Source organism: Hypomesus nipponensis, chromosome 15 (assembly GCF_054491055.1).
Source record: "Hypomesus nipponensis isolate SF chromosome 15, ASM5449105v1, whole genome shotgun sequence".
In the NCBI taxonomy this organism is placed as follows: Eukaryota; Metazoa; Chordata; class Actinopteri; order Osmeriformes; family Osmeridae; genus Hypomesus; species Hypomesus nipponensis.
The window spans coordinates 595,001-612,607 of record NC_140375.1 but is presented as its reverse complement, the minus strand read 5'-3'; the positions used below and the strand labels follow the sequence as shown (position 1 = coordinate 612,607).

Sequence of the window (17,607 nt, the reverse complement as noted above, 5' to 3'; positions counted from 1 at the left end):
AAGGAACATTATCAGGAGCAGAGGAAGGAATCAAAGAGTTGTTGGAAAGGCAGTGGATGGACACTAAGTAGGAGAACTAAGGGTTTAGGGACGGAAGAATTTCAATTTCATAAGGCGGACATGTCATAAAGATGACTCACCGACGAGGATGAGATTCGAACTCACGCGTGCAGAGCACAATGGATTAGCAGTCCATCGCCTTAACCACTCGGCCACCTCGTCATTCACAGCACTAGGCCCACGGCACTAGGCCCACGGCAGTGAAAGATCCTTCCATTTCACAAAAAAAGGAAAAAAGCAGGTGACAACAGGCACAATTGTGAAAAGGAACATTATCAGGAGCTGAAGAAGGATTCAAAGAGTTGTTGGAAAGGCAGTGGGGGAGGCGGACACTAAAAAGGAGCAGTAACAGTTCAGGGACAACAGAATTTCAATTTCATAAGGCCTGTCACAAAGATGACTCGCCGACGAGATTGAAACTCACGCATGCAGAGCACAATGGATTAGCAGTCCATCGCCTTAACCACTCGGCCACCTCGTCATACACAGCACTAGGCCCACGGCAGTAAAGATCCTTCCATTTCACAAAAAAAGGAAAAAAGCAGGTGACAACCGGCACATTTGTAAAAAGGAACATTATCAGGAGCTGAAGAAGGATTCAAAGAGTTTTTGGAAAGGCAGTGGATGGACACTAAGTAGGAGAACTAAGGGTTCAGGGACGGAAGAATTTCAATTTCATAAGGCGGACATGTCATAAAGATGACTCACTGACGAGGATGAGATACGAACTCATGCGTGCAGAGCACAATGGATTAGCAGTCCATCGCCTTAACTACTCGACCACCTCGTTGTTTACAGCACTGGGCCCACGGCAGTGAAAGATCCTTCCATTTCACAAAAAAAGGAAAAAAGCAGGTGACAACCGGCACAATTGTGAAAAGGAACATTATCAGGAGCAGAGGAAGGAATAAAAAAGCTGTTGGAAATGCAGTGGAGGGACACTAGGTAGGAGAACTAAGGGTTCAGGGACGGAAGAATTTCAATTTCATAAAGCGAACATGTCATAAGCACAACTTGTCGACGAGGATGAGATTCGAACTCACGCATGCAGAGCACAATGGATTAGCAGTCCATCGCCTTAAATACTCGGCCACTTTGTCGTTTACAGCACTGGGCCCACGGCAGTGGAAGATCCTTCCATTTCACAAAAAAAGGAAAAAAGCAGGTGACAACAGGCACAATTGTGAAAAGGAACATTATCAGGAGCTGAAGAAGGATTCAAAGAGTTGTTAGAAAGGCAGTGGATGGACACTAAGTAGGAGAACTAAGGGTTCAAGGACGGAAGAATTTCAATTTCATAAGGCCGACATGTCATAAAGATGACTCATTGACGAGGATGAGATACGAACCCACGCGTGCAGAGCACAATGGATTAGCAGTCCATCGCCTTAACCACTCGGCCACCTCGTTGTTTACAGCACCGGGCCCACGGCAGTGAAAGATCCTTCCATTTCACAAAAAAAGGAAAAAAGCAGGTGACAACAGGCACAATTGTAAAAAGGAACATTATCAGGAGCAGAGGAACGAATCAAAGAGTTGTTGGAAAGGCAGTGGATGGACACTAAGTAGGAGAACTAAGGGTTTAGGGACGGAAGAATTTCAATTTCATAAGGCGGACATGTCATAAAGATGACTCACCGACGAGGATGAGATTCGAACTCACGCGTGCAGAGCACAATGGATTAGCAGTCCATCGCCTTAACCACTCGGCCACCTCGTCATTCACAGCACTAGGCCCACGGCACTAGGCCCACGGCATTGAAAGATCCTTCCATTTCACAAAAAAAGGAAAAAGCAGGTGACAACCGGCACATTTGTAAAAAGGAACATTATCAGGAGCTGAAGAAGGATTCAAAGAGTTTTTGGAAAGGCAGTGGATGGACACTAAGTAGGAGAACTAAGGGTTCAGGGACGGAAGAATTTCAATTTCATAAGGCGGACATGTCATAAAGATCACTCACCAACGAGGATGAGATACGAACTCATGCGTGCAGAGCACAATGGATTAGCAGTCCATCGCCTTAACTACTCGGCCACCTCGTTGTTTACAGCACTGGGCCCACGGCAGTGAAAGATCCTTCCATTTCACAAAAAAAGGAAAAAAGCAGGTGACAACCGGCACAATTGTGAAAAGGAACATTATCAGGAGCAGAGGAAGGAATAAAAATGCTGTTGGAAATGCAGTGGAGGGACACTAGGTAGGAGAACTAAGGGTTCAGGGACGGAAGAATTTCAATTTCATAAAGCGAACATGTCATAAGCACAACTTGTCGACGAGGATGAGATTCGAACTCACGCATGCAGAGCACAATGGATTAGCAGTCCATCGCCTTAAATACTCGGCCACTTTGTCGATTACAGCACTGGGCCCACGGCAGTGGAAGATCCTTCCATTTCACAAAAAAAGGAAAAAAGCAGGTGACAACAGGCACAATTGTGAAAAGGAACATTATCAGGAGCTGAAGAAGGATTCAAAGAGTTGTTAGAAAGGCAGTGGATGGACACTAAGTAGGAGAACTAAGGGTTCAGGGACGGAAGAATTTCAATTTCATAAGGCCGACATGTCATAAAGATGACTCATTGACGAGGATGAGATACGAACCCACGCGTGCAGAGCACAATGGATTAGCAGTCCATCGCCTTAACCACTCGGCCACCTCGTTGTTTACAGCACCGGGCCCACGGCAGTGAAAGATCCTTCCATTTCACAAAAAAAGGAAAAAAGCAGGTGACAACAGGCACAATTGTAAAAAGGAACATTATCAGGAGCAGAGGAAGGAATCAAAGAGTTGTTGGAAAGGCAGTGGATGGACACTAAGTAGGAGAACTAAGGGTTTAGGGACGGAAGAATTTCAATTTCATAAGGCGGACATGTCATAAAGATGACTCACCGACGAGGATGAGATTCGAACTCACGCGTGCAGAGCACAATGGATTAGCAGTCCATCGCCTTAACCACTCGGCCACCTCGTCATTCACGGCACTAGGCCCACGGCACTAGGCCCACGGCAGTGAAAGATCCTTCCATTTCACAAAAAAAGGAAAAAAGCAGGTGACAACCGGCACATTTGTAAAAAGGAACATTATCAGGAGCTGAAGAAGGATTCAAAGAGTTTTTGGAAAGGCAGTGGATGGACACTAAGTAGGAGAACTAAGGGTTCAGGGACGGAAGAATTTCAATTTCATAAAGCGAACATGTCATAAGCACAACTTGTCGACGAGGATGAGATTCGAACTCACGCATGCAGAGCACAATGGATTAGCAGTCCATCGCCTTAAATACTCGGCCACTTTGTCGTTTACAGCACTGGGCCCACGGCAGTGGAAGATCCTTCCATTTCACAAAAAAAGGAAAAAAGCAGGTGACAACAGGCACAATTGTAAAAAGGAACATTATCAGGAGCAGAGGAAGGAATCAAAGAGTTGTTGGAAAGGCAGTGGATGGACACTAAGTAGGAGAACTAAGGGTTCAGGGACGGAAGAATTTCAATTTCATAAAGCGAACATGTCATAAGCACAACTTGTCGACGAGGATGAGATTCGAACTCACGCATGCAGAGCACAATGGATTAGCAGTCCATCGCCTTAAATACTCGGCCACTTTGTCAGGAGTAACAGGAGCAGTAACAGTTCAGGGACAACAGAATTTCAATTTCATAAGGCCTGTCACAAAGATGACTCGCCGACGAGATTGAAACTCACGCATGCAGAGCACAATGGATTAGCAGTCCATCGCCTTAACCACTCGGCCACCTCTTCGTTTACAGCGCTGGGCCCACGGCAGTGAAAGATCCTTCCATTTCACAAAAAAAGGAAAAAAGCAGGTGACAACCGGCACAATTGTGAAAAGGAACATTATCAGGAGCAGAGGAAGGAATCAAAAAGTTGTTGGAAATGCAGTGGAGGGACACTAAGTAAGAGAACTAAGGGTTCAGGGACGGAAGAATTTCAATTTCATAAAGCGAACATTTCATAAGAACAACTTGCCGACGAGGATGAGATTCGAACTCACGCGTGCAGAGCACAATGGACTAGCAGTCCATCGCCTTAACCACTCGGCCAAAAATGGGGCAAAAGGGACTGCTAGCGGGGGGCAAAAGGAAAAAAGAGGGGGGAAGGGGGGGGAAAGAGAAAAAACGGAAAGAGAAAAGGAGAAAAACAAACAAATTGTCATGTTTTTTTCTCCACTCACATCCCCTTTAAAGTTCTTTTCACACACATGTGCGCTCATTTTCATCACTTTTATCAACAACATTGACACGTCGTCTCCTGCGGGATTCGATCCGACGAGGCTGTGCACCGTGTCAGCAATCACCATCACCATGCAATAACATTATTTTTATTTCTCGTATCACGTGTATATTGCTCGTATTACAGTTTTTTACAATGGCTATGACACTTTTGTCAATACCTTTAACAAGTTTCCTAAACTCTTGACACAGTTAGCACAACATCCACCTGTGTTGGCTATACAATTAACACATTTTGTATTGCTTTGACACAAAATGCATAGAGTAAACACACATTTTAAATGCTTGAACTTCTTTTACACACAAGCTCAACCAAGACCAAAACAATCGATTTTTACGGACCAATTTACCAATGCTTTAACACTGTATGTCAGAACAGATAACACTATGTTCAAAACCTAATTTATTGGCTAAAGTCAAAGTGAACAGCTGTTCTTATTGTGAATTGAAACACAAATATATCCCCTGTATTTTATGTATTCCATTGCTACTGGGAAAAAGCTGGTTGAAGTTATGCAAATACTCTGAATTACAGTTGATTCCGAACTAGGAAACACTATGGTGTTGAGGTTCTTTCAATCGCATGACTATATGGTATATATACTGCAAAGTGGAGCTCTTTGTGCTGATCTTGTGTGGAAAAAAAACAATATGGAGCAATACGAAGAAAGTAAGAATACAGTAATACCTGCACGAAGGAGAGGAACACAATAACCAGGACAAAGGAGAGGAGTGGGACAAGGACAAGGGAGAGGAGATAGAATGTGTGGTGGCACTCAGAGAAGTGCCAGAGCTAGGGTAATACTGTAAATGGCAGCAAAATTGCATATTTCTCGCAGTAATGTCCTGTTGAAAAGGAAGCCTTTACTGCAGCAATTATGTTTCTGTCTTCTTTTTTTCAATACAGTAACTGTACATTCTATAAAGCTACTCTGACATAATTCATTTTTTGTTCTGAATTTCTGCAGCAAAAGAAACAAAATGCATGCATTTACTAAACCCAACAAAACAAAAATGTAGAGGCTTCAAAAGAAACTACATTGCAAACACAATCTATAATCTATAAAATGTGAGACCTGACACATATACGTAAAAGAATGCAGTTTCTGTAATTCCATCTGATGTTAGTGTTTTTTATGACATTGTGCTATGATTGAACACATGTTCCTGTGAAAAGAGAACATGTGTTAGTGTTTGGTAGACATGGTGTCATGTTTAGTGTATTTTTGTGTTATGACAATTAATGTTTGAGTTTAGTTTACAATGTGTGATTTTGAGCATGAAATTAACTGTTTTGCCAATTGTGTGTGGTAGGTGTGTTGGTGCGTTAAGAGTTTAGAAAACTTGTTTAAGGTATTGAAAAAACTGTCACAGCGATTGTAAAAAACTGTTAGTGAATTGTGTGAATATTTTATGTATTGTTTAAGAGTAGCCAGAAATGTGTGTCATAACATACTCAATAAATCTGTTTTTGATGTATTTAAAGTGCTATGTGTCATTCATCCTGATTAAGGGGTTAGTTGTCCCAGATATATATATATATTTAGCAACTGTCCCAGACTTCGGGGGACCAGAAGTGGGTGAACGACCTGAACTTGTTCTTCAACAGGTTTGATCAGCCACCCGGCCCTCCCCCGGCCCAGTCACCCCAGCTGCTGCAGGTGCACCCCCAGAACACTGCCCTACCTCAACCTCCACAGCACTCAGGTCACAGACCCCCACTCCTCCAGCTTCTCCTGCCCCATCCCTTTCATCTCACCTCTTACCCCCACCCCCTCTCATTCTGTCAACACCCCCTACAACATCAAACACTCATCCCCCCCCCCCCTGCTGTGCTCCACTCTGTCCCTCTCCACAAACCAGGTGAGAAAAGAGGTCAGGAAGATCAAAGCCAGAAAGCCAGAAATGTATTGTCATTGGCAGAGGGATATTCCAGAATTGCTGAAATGTAATAGTTTTTCTCGATTGTTAACACACATTTTCTGAACGCATACCTCATACTTTCTACTCACAAATAAAAAACACACACACAATGGGCTAAACCCCTCACTTCTCCTGTGTGTGCCTTGTGAAAACAAAAGATTTTCTTCATGAAAATTGAGCCAAATACAGAGATTGTGTGTAGCGTTTTGAAAAAAGTGTGTTTTAGAACTGCAATTTGAATGTAAAGCAGGAATTGTGCTTGTAGCAGAATTGGTTCAGGGGGTTGGTGCATGAGTTACATGTTGTGGTCATTGTGTCTCAAGTACCAGTATTTGTGACTAAAATGTATTTGTGTGTAAACAATTGACAAAAAGTGTAATAGCACTGGTAGGCTACTTAGTTACTTTGCAAGAGTTCTAGGAATAAAGTATAGGAGGAATAGGAGAAAAAAAATCCAGAAGTCAGAATTTGAGAAACTTTGGTCGGTTTATTAAACCTGAAAGTATATATTTAGCAAATATATACATCTTAATTTTTTGTTTTTTTGTTTTGTTTTTTAACACCATGCAATGCACAAACACATAAATTAAAAACATAACTATATACAATACTTTACTATTTAGACATAACTATTATATACAGTATTATACAATTTAAGGAACTTTGGTCACTTTATTAAACCTGAAAGTATATATTTAGCAAATATATACATTTATCTTTTTTTTGTTTGTTTAATTTTTTAGAACACCATGCAATGCACAAACACAGAAATTAAAATATCAATATCAACTATATACAATACTTAACTATTTACACATAACTATTATATACAGTATTCTACCATTTATTTACCACTGGCAAGACTGGTCAACTGGTCTTTCCACTCTGCCAGGGTGAGTCCTGAGGCTGGACAGTACCACCGCCCCTTCAGCTGGGTGTGACCAGTACTTTTGTTTTTTCCCTGCCCACACTGCTTGCAAATGTACTGGTAGGTATCCCTGAACTTCTTCCGTGGAGGTTCACCCCTAGCCATCAGTTCCTCGTTCTCCTGGGCAGCTTTTTTTTGTCTCCACGTACGTTGCCTTGGCTGGACAAAGGTGCCAGGTGGTGGAGGGGCCAGGGACTGTGGATGGTCAGCAGATGGCTGGAAGGGGGGAGGTGGCTGGAAGGGTGGAGGTGGCTGGTACGAGGGCCAGGCAGGAAATGGTGGTGGTGGCGGCAGGTGACCCTGCTGGTACGAGGGCCAGGCAGGATATGGTGGTGGTGGCAGGTGACCCTGCTGGTACAAGCCCCAGGCAGGAGAAGGTGGTGGTGGCAGGTAATCCTCCTGGTACGAGCCCCAGGCAGGAGATGGTGGTGGTGGTGGTGGCAGGTGACCCTGCTGGTACGAGGGCCAGGCAGGAGATGGTGGTGGCAGGTAACCCTGCTGATACGAGCCCCAGGCAGGAGATGGTGGTGGTGGCGGCGGCAGGTTACCATGCTCGAACGAGGCCGAGCCAGCAGAACCAGGCCATACATATGACCCAGGCTGGTAGTGCTGTGCCAGGGCAGATCGAACACTATGCCGAGGGCGTATCACTGCCTCACCCTCCCGGTTTTCTGGCTCCTCAAACTCCATGACCTCATGCCCATGCTGCACAGGAGCACCTGGAAGAGTCTGGGCTTCAGGGAGTGAGTCCTTGGCCAGTTCAAACCGTTTGGGGAGTACGGTGCCCTGCAGCAGCATGTCCCTGTCCTTCCTCTTATCCCTCCTAAGCAGCCTAAAAAACAAAAATGCATACAGTAGCTTCAGTTAGTTATTTCATACATAGTAGCCTATCCTCCTATGTTTAGTATTTTCTAACAAGCAAGCAGGTGAAAGTTTTTCTTGCAGTTTAATAATATAATGTCATCATTGTATAGGAAAGGTACAAACGTAAAAAACAAGACTCACCAAGAAGAGACTGTTGTGTTGTTAACTGGTATCAGAACCACGTTGGTCTTCTCCAGAACAACCCTGCTGTCCTCCAGCAGCTGTTTCAGATGGCTGTAGGCCACCACAATGGACTGCGGGATGGGCAGAGTTCTACTCCTTGTGTCCTTGGGCCTGTTTCGTGCTTGCTGAAACTCTTTTAAAAGTCTCAGGCAAACACATTCGCTGACCCTGTGGACTTCGGGGTCCTGGGCTGCCTGCCCGTGAGTCATGAACAGTCTGCGGGAAAGAAGGATGATATGGTCCGGACTTTAAACAAGGCTGTAAACTAAGAAAAATGGTAATAGCAACCATATCAATGTCACCTGTGAACAGCCCAATTTGCCCCCCACAAACTAATATAATCACAAAATAATATTTGAAATTCACCATAAGTTTTTCAATCTTGGTTTGATGCAGTACAGCCTACTGATTCAATGATTTGTAATGAACCGAAATGATTATGAATTGTGTCAAATCACCTCTCTGCCGCCTGCTGTCCAGGAGCAGAGCCACTCGGCTTCCTGGGCGCTCTCCAAGGTCCTGCCACGGTCTTCTTCCTTGCTTTCTGGCCGAACCTCACAGGTTCCTTGTCCATAGCAGGAAGAGCCATGTAAAGATGGACGATGTCAGCCTCCTCTTTTGCCGACAAGGCAGTGATGGTTCGGTTCAGGCCAACCAGGTAGGCTGCCAGGTCATCAACCGCATCCCAGCCCAAGACACCTCTGGAGTCACATCGGCTCTTCTGAAAAGTGATAATCATGAAAAAAACATGTAAATAAATGTGTCAATTTCTTTGAACTATTTGAGCAATGTTGACCTTTTTTCTCTCTCCATAAAACGTAATACTTGACGTTTTACTTGACAAACGTATGATACTTGTGGCATATCATTAGCGAACTTGTTACATATCTTGTTTTTAAGAAAGGTGTTACATTACCTGGTCTGATGTGCTGTCTTGTGTGTCGTCTTCCTCCACAATGATGTCCTCATCCAGGGATCTGGGTCCACTGTCACCCTCCAGTGTCACCTGGGCTTCCACAGCACATATTGGGGGATCAGGATCACCTTCCCTAAGGTCAGCTACCTGGCACACCGTGACGTCGGGTTCACCCCCGTCGTCCTCGAGCTCCTCTGTGGAGATCTCTGGCAGCTGCTGTGGAACCAGCAGGTCGCCTCTATTAGACTGGGCCAACAGGTACTCCACTGCAATGCGCTCGCCTGTAACACAGTGTTTAAACACAGAGTTAAAGAAGAGGAAAGGACACAAACACAGACACATCTCCTCCATGTACAGCACGATCTTCACTCCCACTCCCATGTCCTCTGAGGAGGGCTGGGGGTGGCAGAGAAAAGAAAAGTGGGAGAGGAAGTAATACTCAAATGGTCAGTGCTGATCTGAGAGCTATCTTACCAGTAGGTTTTCCAGGTGGGGTGAATTCTGGAACCAGAGAACAACCAAGGACCCGCTGGCTCATGCTGTTTAGGTGAGACATCAAGCGAACATCAAATGTCCTCAGGGTTGATGCCCCCACCACAGCTACAGCTTCCTTTGCCCGGTTCATGTTCCACCTTGATACCCCCTCCAGCATGTACATTTGTGCGTGCAATGCATTGCATCGAAAGCCTAAGAAACAAAATACTCAGGTTAGGTCAACCATTAATATGAAGTCAATAGATATTAACACCTATTAAATACAAAGTGACAGTTACATTGTTATTTGAATAATTCAAGTGCATACTATGTCATAACACCAACTTTTTTTTTAACAGCATACGGCAAGTTAACATTTTAAATTTACCTGGAACAAAAGCACACTGGTGGCGGTGAAAACTCTCGAGGGAGGAGGACCCCCTCCCACACCTGAGGACGTCAAGGACTTTGCCACCCTTCTGCAGTGTCCCTGTCTTGGTGTACAACTCCACCCCTGCAGGGTCCTGGATGCACTCCAGGTGCTTCTGCTGCACCTCCCACACATGGTGCATGCTGTCAGGGTTCACCAGACGCAGCCCCGTGGTGTCAGTCAGCTCCCACATCGATTCGAGCAGCCCCGAAATCATGACCCGGATCTCCTCCACGGCACGGGTCCTCCGCCTGCAGTGCTTTGCCATTTCACCAGTGCTGATACTGGCCAAGAGCAGTGCCTCAGTGGGAGCATTTCCGCCATGGCTGCTCTTCCACTCCCCTTTCTTGGCCTCCTTAAGCCGCTGCACATCCTCCTGATCCCACTCAAAGATACAGGCAGAAAGTTTGGAGCAAAAGGTACCGTAGAGAGGGTGGTGCTCAGTAGTGAGGCCGCAGTTAAACCTTCGCATGAAGTGGAAGACGTCTAAACGGACGACCAACTTCCATGGTCGAAAGAGTCTCAGCACTGACGACACACCTGTGAAAGACAAACATTGATTATTACAGATGTGATCATCTATTTTTTGTGTAATAATTTTTTTTTACATCATAATTAACTTAAGTTAATTACATACTGTAATCTGCAATGTATATTTCATAAAGTAACAATTTCAGCATCCCACCTGACTGGCTGCAGCAGTCCCGGTCAACATAGATAGCCTCAGGCTCAGCTTGTCCAGCATTCTCATAACGTGTGACGATGCCCTGGCACAACTCTTCCAGCCCTGCACCTTCACCTGTCGTCAGAACACTGTTCAGAACCTGGCCAAGCTCGTTGCCGATGTTGGACATCCATGCAGCGGTGTCCCCTATACTGCCAGCCAGCTTCTTGGTGATCTGAAAAACAAACAAAAACAGAACTTTCAAAAAAACCGCTACAAGCTTACTAAAATTAATACTATTTCATCATTAGGATGACAAAGTAAACAATTTATATCCATTCCAATTGGTTAACATCAGAGTAAATAAAAGTAATGCTAAAACCCTCACCTTCTTTGTAGAGTCCATCTTCAGAATTCTACCATAGGTAGAGGTGATCACCCCCTTCATCTCTTCCAGGTGGCTGAGGATGTCGTTAGAGTGGACCGTCTCAAACCACTGGGCAAGTGGAAGGGGCCTGAAGGGTGGAGGAGGAAGATGGACAGCTGCAGAAGAGACGAAGGTAGCCATCTTCAAATGAAGCTCACAGTCAGACAGGTAGCGGATGGTCTGACGTGCCCACTCCTCACTGTGTGCTTCCTCTACTGCAGACTGGAGGTAGGAGGAACTGTTCCCACTGGTCCTTGGCTTCAGGAAAGTCATACACTTCCTATCCAGGGCTAGCTGTGTAGTGAGGACAGCGGGAAAGAGGCTCCTATGTGCCACATCCAGTTGAGCAAGGATTTCCTGGCTCCATGGGCAGACCGGCAGCATACACTTGCTGCAACGTGGATAGTCCCCTCCCACCAGGTAGTAGCGAGTATCCACATCTATCACCTCCCTCACCTTTGGGTAGATCCCGGAGTGGTGCATTTTCCGGTCACACCGCGTACATTTCAGAGGAATCCCCCACATCCTCATTGGTGCCCAGAGGAACATCCTCTGCCGGAAGTGCCACCCGGGCTCGGGAGGAGACGGTTTGTGCTGCAGTGGTGGATGAAACCAGCACGCATCCATTTTCTGCCTCAGCTGACCTGTAGGCTCATAGAGGACCTTGGCAATCCACACCCGATCTGCTGGCTGTATAACCTTTTTGAATTGATTGGGGAGAAAAGCTTCCCAATCAATGGAAGCTGGCCTAAGTGGAGTTTGAGGAGTGTGGCGTGGCGTGCTGGAGCAACCTGTTGGAGGAGGGAGCAGAGATGTAGTTGTCGGCGGAGATGGTGTGGGCCTTTGACACGGTGTGGCCGTTAGCCTTGGAGATGCTGTGGGCCTTGGAGATGGCGTGGGCCTTGGAGACGGTGTGGGCCTTGGAGACGGTGTGGCCGTTAGCCTTGGAGATGCTGTGGGCCTTGGAGATGGTGTGGCCGTTAGCCTTGGAGATGGTGTGGGCCTTGGAGATGGTGTGGGCCTTGGAGATGGTGTGGGCCTTGGAGATGGTGTGGCCGTTAGCCTTGGAGATGGTGTGGGCCTTGGAGATAGTGTGGGCCTTGGAGATGGTGTGGCCGTTAGCCTTGGAGATGGTGTGGGCCTTAGAGATGGTGTGGGCCTTGGAGATGGTGTGGTGGAGCTACCTGTTGAAGTTGGCGATGGAGGTTGAGCCAACCAGGATAAATAATGGAACTGTTCTATATGCTCCAACAGGCCAACAGAACCTTGGACCTTGGCCCCACAGGTGTCACATGTCTCCTCTACATGGCGGTCAGAAAGGTGCATGGAGAATTGTTCTGCCTCCACAACCTGATTGCACTGACAACACTTTACTGTTCTGTCTGCACAGGAGCCTCCGCCTGCCTGCCTTGAGCCTTCTCCTGCCTGACTGGAGCCTTCTCCTGCCTGACTGGAGCCTTCTCCTGCCTGACTGGAGCCTTCTCCTGCCTGACTGGAGCCTTCTCCTGCCCCACAGGAGCCTCCTCCTGCCTGTCTGGAGCCTCCACCTGCCTCACAGGAGCCTTCTCCTGCCTGACTGGAGCCTTCTCCTGCCTGACTGGAGCCTCCACCTGCCTGTCTGGAGCCTTCTCCTGCCTCACAGGAGCCTCCACCTGCCTGCCTGGAGCCTTCTCCTGCCTGCCTGGAGCCTTCTCCTGCCTCAAAGGAGCCTCCACCTGCCTCTGATGCATCTGACTGAAGGGGGGAGGCAGGATTTCAAGTACAAGAGAGGCTCATAATAAATAATTTCACCAATGATCCTACACTGTTAGTTGTATCCAAATGTGTGCAAATAGGGTATGATCCAGCAAATAATCTACTTCATGCTACAGCAACTTGTCATCACTTAAATTAAATAAATCATCATATAACCTACCTTATGGAACCCACAAGAGCATTTTAGGTGTCTCCCGAACAGATCCACCTTGCTCTTGCTCTGCAGCGGGCAAGCATCGATACACTCCAGGGCTCTTTTCCATTTCTTACCACCGGGTCTTTTGCCTGTGGAAAACTGGTAGCTGCCCTGGGCATATTTTTGGCAGATGTCTCTCCAGTACGAGTCTGGCTTCCCCGTCTTGGTCATATCTGCAAACATGAGCTACGTTAGACTAAACGACCAAGTTCTCTGTTGTGATTACATTCTCAATCAATGTAGCATAGACGTACAGTTGTGATGGGTTGCTCTGGCTATTGTACAGTAATACCAGGATCATCCCATTTTATAAAATTAATACTTCCATATGCTTGTACTCCAACACATCAACTTAATTTTGTTATGTCAACAACCTGGTCAACGTATCATCAATGTAGTCATATTTTGTTCTGCTGTCTCTACTGTACTTCTGAGGTCAAATTAAAGTCAGCGGGAAAGTTGCATCTCACAGAGGGGACTGTACTATGGGGGCAATGAGTCTACATCGACAATTTAAATACCAGGACCGACATAAAAACATGTATTCGTACGTCCATAGAATAATTTGCATGTACATATCGCTGTTCTTTTTTTTGTTACGCTGACAAAGACCAAGTAACTACTCAATTTAGCATTGATGTACTGTACAGTCGTACAGTAGCTACATCTACTGTACGCGTACTGTACCACTACGTTCTCTGAGGTAAATTCAGCGGGAAAGTTAAATTTCACAGAGGGGACTGTACTATGGGGGCAGTAAGTCGACATCGACAATTTAAATACCAGGACTGACATAAAAACATGTAGCTATACAAATCATACGTCCATACAATCATTTGCCTGTACATATCGACATTATTTTTTTTGTTACGCTGACAAAGACCAAGTAGGTTACTCAATTTAGCATGGATGTACAGTAACCTACATCTACTGTACGCGTACTGTACCACTAGTACGTTCTCTGAGGTAAATTCAGCGGAAAAGTTACATACAATAAGAATACGTTTATCGAGACAGTTAATCTACATCGGTCAATCAACATATTACATATATACAACATATTATACATATAATTTGCATTTACATACCTATTTTTCTGTTGCTCTTTTCTTTCGTATGTCTTAAATAAATGTTCTATGCAGTACTGGCTCTTTCACTCAGTGCGCTGATAGTCTTCTGCAGTTTTACGTCACGTCAACGTCACCCCTAGACCCACCTCTGTTCAGAATGGTTCGAAATGTGTTAGGAATGAGCAGTTGTTCGGAATATTTTCCAGATGTTCGGAATTTTTTACTAATGTGGTTCGGATATTGTTAAGATGTATTTGCAGTCCAATTCTTGGCGGGTACGGCCACCTCGTCATTTACAGCACTGGGCCCACGGCAGTAAAGATCCTTCCATTTCACAAAAAAAGGAAAAAAGCAGGTGACAACCGGCACATTTGTAAAAAGGAACATTATCAGGAGCTGAAGAAGGATTCAAAGCGTTTTTGGAAAGGCAGTGGATGGACACTAAGTAGGAGAACTAAGGGTTCAGGGACGGAAGAATTTCAATTTCATAAGGCGGACATGTCATAAAGATGACTCACTGACGAGGATGAGATACGAACCCACGCGTGCAGAGCACAATGGATTAGCAGTCCATCGCCTTAACCACTCAGCCACCTCGTTGTTTACAGCACCGGGCCCACGGCAGTGAAAGATCCTTCCATTTCACAAAAAAAGGAAAAAAGCAGGTGACAACAGGCACAATTGTAAAAAGGAACATTATCAGGAGCAGAGGAAGGAATCAAAGAGTTGTTGGAAAGGCAGTGGATGGACACTAAGTAGGAGAACTAAGGGTTATGGGACGGAAGAATTTCAATTTCATAAGGCGGACATGTCATAAAGATGACTCACCGACGAGGATGAGATTCGAACTCACGCGTGCAGAGCACAATGGATTAGCAGTCCATCGCCTTAACCACTCGGCCACCTCGTCATACACAGCACTAGGCCCACGGCACTCTAGGCCCACGGCAGTGAAAGATCCTTCCATTTCACAAAAAAAGGAAAAAAGCAGGTGACAACAGGCACAATTGTGAAAAGGAACATTATCAGGAGCTGAAGAAGGATTCAAAGAGTTGTTGGAAAGGCAGTGGATGGACACTAAGTAGGAGAACTAAGGGTTCAGGGACGGAAGAATTTCAATTTCATAAGGCGGACATGTCATAAAAATCACTCACCAACGAGGATGAGATACGAACTCATGCGTGCAGAGCACAATGGATTAGCAGTCCATCGCCTTAACCACTCGGCCACCTCGTTGTTTACAGCACTGGGCCCACGGCAGTGAAAGATCCTTCCATTTCACAAAAAAAGGAAAAAAGCAGGTGACAACCGGCACAATTGTGAAAAGGAACATTATCAGGAGCAGAGGAAGGAATAAAAAAGCTGTTGGAAATGCAGTGGAGGGACACTAGGTAGGAGAACTAAGGGTTCAGGGACGGAAGAATTTCAATTTCATAAAGCGAACATGTCATAAGCACAACTTGTCGACGAGGATGAGATTCGAACTCACGCATGCAGAGCACAATGGATTAGCAGTCCATCGCCTTAAATACTCGGCCACTTTGTCGTTTACAGCACTGGGCCCACGGCAGTGGAAGATCCTTCCATTTCACAAAAAAAGGGAAAAAGCAGGTGACAACAGGCACAATTGTAAAAAGGAACATTATCAGGAGCAGAGGAAGGAATCAAAGAGTTGTTGGAAAGGCAGTGGATGGACACTAAGTAGGAGAACTAAGGGTTTATGGACGGAAGAATTTCAATTTCATAAGGCGGACATGTCATAAAGATGACTCACCGACGAGGATGAGATTCGAACTCACGCGTGCAGAGCACAATGGATTAGCAGTCCATCGCCTTAACCACTCTGCCACCTCAACATTCACAGCACTAGGCCCACGGCACTAGGCCCACGGCAGTGAAAGATCCTTCCATTTCACAAAAAAAGGAAAAAAGCAGGTGACAACAGACACAATTGTGAAAAGGAACATTATCAGGAGCTGAAGAAGGATTCAAAGAGTTGTTGGAAATGCAGTGGAGGGACACTAAGTAGGAGAACTAAGGGTTCAGGGACGGAAGAATTTCAATTTCATAAAGCGAACATGTCATAAGGACAACTTGTCGACGAGGATGAGATTCGAACTCACACGTGCAGAGCACAATGGATTAGCAGTCCATCGCCTTAACCACTCGGCCACTTCGTCATTTACAGCACTGGGCCCACGGCAGTGGAAGATCCTTCCATTTCACAAAAAAAGGAAAAAAGCAGGTGACAACAGGCACAATTGTGAAAAGGAACATTATCAGGAGCTGAAGAAGGATTCAAAGAGTTGTTGGAAAGGCAGTGGGGGAGGCGGACACTAAAAAGGAGCAGTAACAGTTCAGGGACAAAATAATTTCAATTTCATAAGGCCTGTCACAAAGATGACTCGCCGACGAGATTGAAACTCACGCATGCAGAGCACAATGCCATCCAAGTACTAACCAGGCCCGACCCTGCTTAGCTTCTGAGATCAGACGAGATCGGGCGTTGCCAGGCTGGTTTGGCAAAACGAAATAAGTTGACAACCATAGGCTACTTATCCATATACAGATTTGGCATTTGACAATGCAAGGTGGTCTCTCTCTCTATCTCTCTCTCTAACTCTCTCTCTCGCTCTCTCTCGTCAAAATGAAAACAGCTTCCAGCCCCTTTCATGAAGGACTACTTGTGCATATTGCAACATTTCAGTTTCTAAGTGAATGAGCAAAAGAGCATACAGCACCTGGTATTCCCAGGCGGTCTCCCATCCAAGTACTAACCAGGCCCGACCCTGCTTAGCTTCCGAGATCAGACGAGATCGGGCGTTGCCAGGCTGGTTTGGCTGTACGAAATAAGTTGACAACCATAGGCTACTTATCCATATACAGATTTGGCATTTGACAATGCAAGGTGGTCTCGGTCTCTCTCTCTCTCGTGTCAAAATGAAAACAGCTTCCAGCCCCTTTCATGAAGGACTACTTGTGCATATTGCAAGATTTCAGTTTCTAAGTGAATGAGCAAAAGAGCATACAGCACCTGGTATTCCCAGGCGGTCTCCCATCCAAGTACTAACCAGGCCCGACCCTGCTTAGCTTCCGAGATCAGACGAGATTGGGCGTTGCCAGGCTGGTATGGCCGTACGAAATAAGTTGACAACCATAGGCTACTTATCCATATGCAGATTTGGCATTTGACAATGCAAGGTGGTCTCTCTCTCTCTCTCTCTCGTGTCAAAATGAAAACAGCTTCCAGCCCCTTTCATGAAGGACTACTTGTGCATATTGCAACATTTCAGTTTCTAAGTGAATGAGCAAAAGAGCATACAGCACCTGGTATTCCCAGGCGGTCTCCCATCCAAGTACTAACCAGGCCCGACCCTGCTTAGCTTCCGAGATCAGACGAGATCGGGCGTTGCCAGGCTGGTATGGCCGTACGAAATAAGTTGACAACCATAGGCTACTTATCCATA

The 17,607-nt window shown here is 45.7% G+C and overlaps 1 protein-coding gene, 14 non-coding genes and 1 pseudogene across 15 annotated transcripts; all 16 read right to left on the bottom strand.

Annotated features, from left to right (window-relative positions):
- Positions 1-140: 140 nt before the first annotated feature.
- trnas-gcu (transfer RNA serine (anticodon GCU)) lies at positions 141-222 on the bottom strand. The gene has a single exon. It is a non-coding gene; the product is annotated as a tRNA-Ser (tRNA).
- Positions 223-768: 546 nt separating this feature from the next.
- trnas-gcu (transfer RNA serine (anticodon GCU)) lies at positions 769-850 on the bottom strand. The gene has a single exon. It is a non-coding gene; the product is annotated as a tRNA-Ser (tRNA).
- Positions 851-1,388: 538 nt separating this feature from the next.
- trnas-gcu (transfer RNA serine (anticodon GCU)) lies at positions 1,389-1,470 on the bottom strand. The gene has a single exon. It is a non-coding gene; the product is annotated as a tRNA-Ser (tRNA).
- A 228-nt stretch (positions 1,471-1,698) lies between these two features.
- Positions 1,699-1,780, bottom strand: trnas-gcu (transfer RNA serine (anticodon GCU)). Its single transcript has one exon. It is a non-coding gene; the product is annotated as a tRNA-Ser (tRNA).
- A 241-nt stretch (positions 1,781-2,021) lies between these two features.
- trnas-gcu (transfer RNA serine (anticodon GCU)) lies at positions 2,022-2,103 on the bottom strand. The gene has a single exon. It is a non-coding gene; the product is annotated as a tRNA-Ser (tRNA).
- Positions 2,104-2,641: 538 nt separating this feature from the next.
- On the bottom strand, positions 2,642-2,723 carry trnas-gcu (transfer RNA serine (anticodon GCU)). Its single transcript has one exon. It is a non-coding gene; the product is annotated as a tRNA-Ser (tRNA).
- A 228-nt stretch (positions 2,724-2,951) lies between these two features.
- Positions 2,952-3,033, bottom strand: trnas-gcu (transfer RNA serine (anticodon GCU)). The gene has a single exon. It is a non-coding gene; the product is annotated as a tRNA-Ser (tRNA).
- Positions 3,034-6,695: 3,662 nt separating this feature from the next.
- LOC146256659 (uncharacterized) lies at positions 6,696-14,365 on the bottom strand. Its single transcript, XM_084675066.1, has 10 exons — positions 14,159-14,365; positions 13,035-13,243; positions 11,081-12,853; positions 10,714-10,927; positions 9,987-10,568; positions 9,599-9,811; positions 9,125-9,405; positions 8,667-8,929; positions 8,167-8,424; positions 6,696-7,993 (listed from the first exon to the last, which is right to left on the bottom strand). The coding sequence occupies exons 2-10, from the start codon at positions 13,239-13,241 to the stop codon at positions 7,078-7,080; spliced, it is 4,707 nt and encodes a 1,568-aa protein (XP_084531192.1). The 5' UTR covers positions 13,242-13,243; positions 14,159-14,365; the 3' UTR covers positions 6,696-7,077.
- A 293-nt stretch (positions 14,366-14,658) lies between these two features.
- Positions 14,659-14,740, bottom strand: trnas-gcu (transfer RNA serine (anticodon GCU)). Its single transcript has one exon. It is a non-coding gene; the product is annotated as a tRNA-Ser (tRNA).
- A 228-nt stretch (positions 14,741-14,968) lies between these two features.
- trnas-gcu (transfer RNA serine (anticodon GCU)) lies at positions 14,969-15,050 on the bottom strand. The gene has a single exon. It is a non-coding gene; the product is annotated as a tRNA-Ser (tRNA).
- Positions 15,051-15,294: 244 nt separating this feature from the next.
- On the bottom strand, positions 15,295-15,376 carry trnas-gcu (transfer RNA serine (anticodon GCU)). The gene has a single exon. It is a non-coding gene; the product is annotated as a tRNA-Ser (tRNA).
- Positions 15,377-15,914: 538 nt separating this feature from the next.
- Positions 15,915-15,996, bottom strand: trnas-gcu (transfer RNA serine (anticodon GCU)). The gene has a single exon. It is a non-coding gene; the product is annotated as a tRNA-Ser (tRNA).
- Positions 15,997-16,238: 242 nt separating this feature from the next.
- On the bottom strand, positions 16,239-16,320 carry trnas-gcu (transfer RNA serine (anticodon GCU)). The gene has a single exon. It is a non-coding gene; the product is annotated as a tRNA-Ser (tRNA).
- A 549-nt stretch (positions 16,321-16,869) lies between these two features.
- LOC146256653 (5S ribosomal RNA) lies at positions 16,870-16,988 on the bottom strand. Its single transcript, XR_014730898.1, has one exon. It is a non-coding gene; the product is annotated as a 5S ribosomal RNA (ribosomal RNA).
- Positions 16,989-17,162: 174 nt separating this feature from the next.
- Positions 17,163-17,281, bottom strand: LOC146256652 (5S ribosomal RNA; annotated as a pseudogene).
- Positions 17,282-17,455: 174 nt separating this feature from the next.
- Positions 17,456-17,574, bottom strand: LOC146256651 (5S ribosomal RNA). The gene has a single exon (XR_014730360.1). It is a non-coding gene; the product is annotated as a 5S ribosomal RNA (ribosomal RNA).
- Between the last annotated feature and the right edge of the window lie 33 nt (positions 17,575-17,607).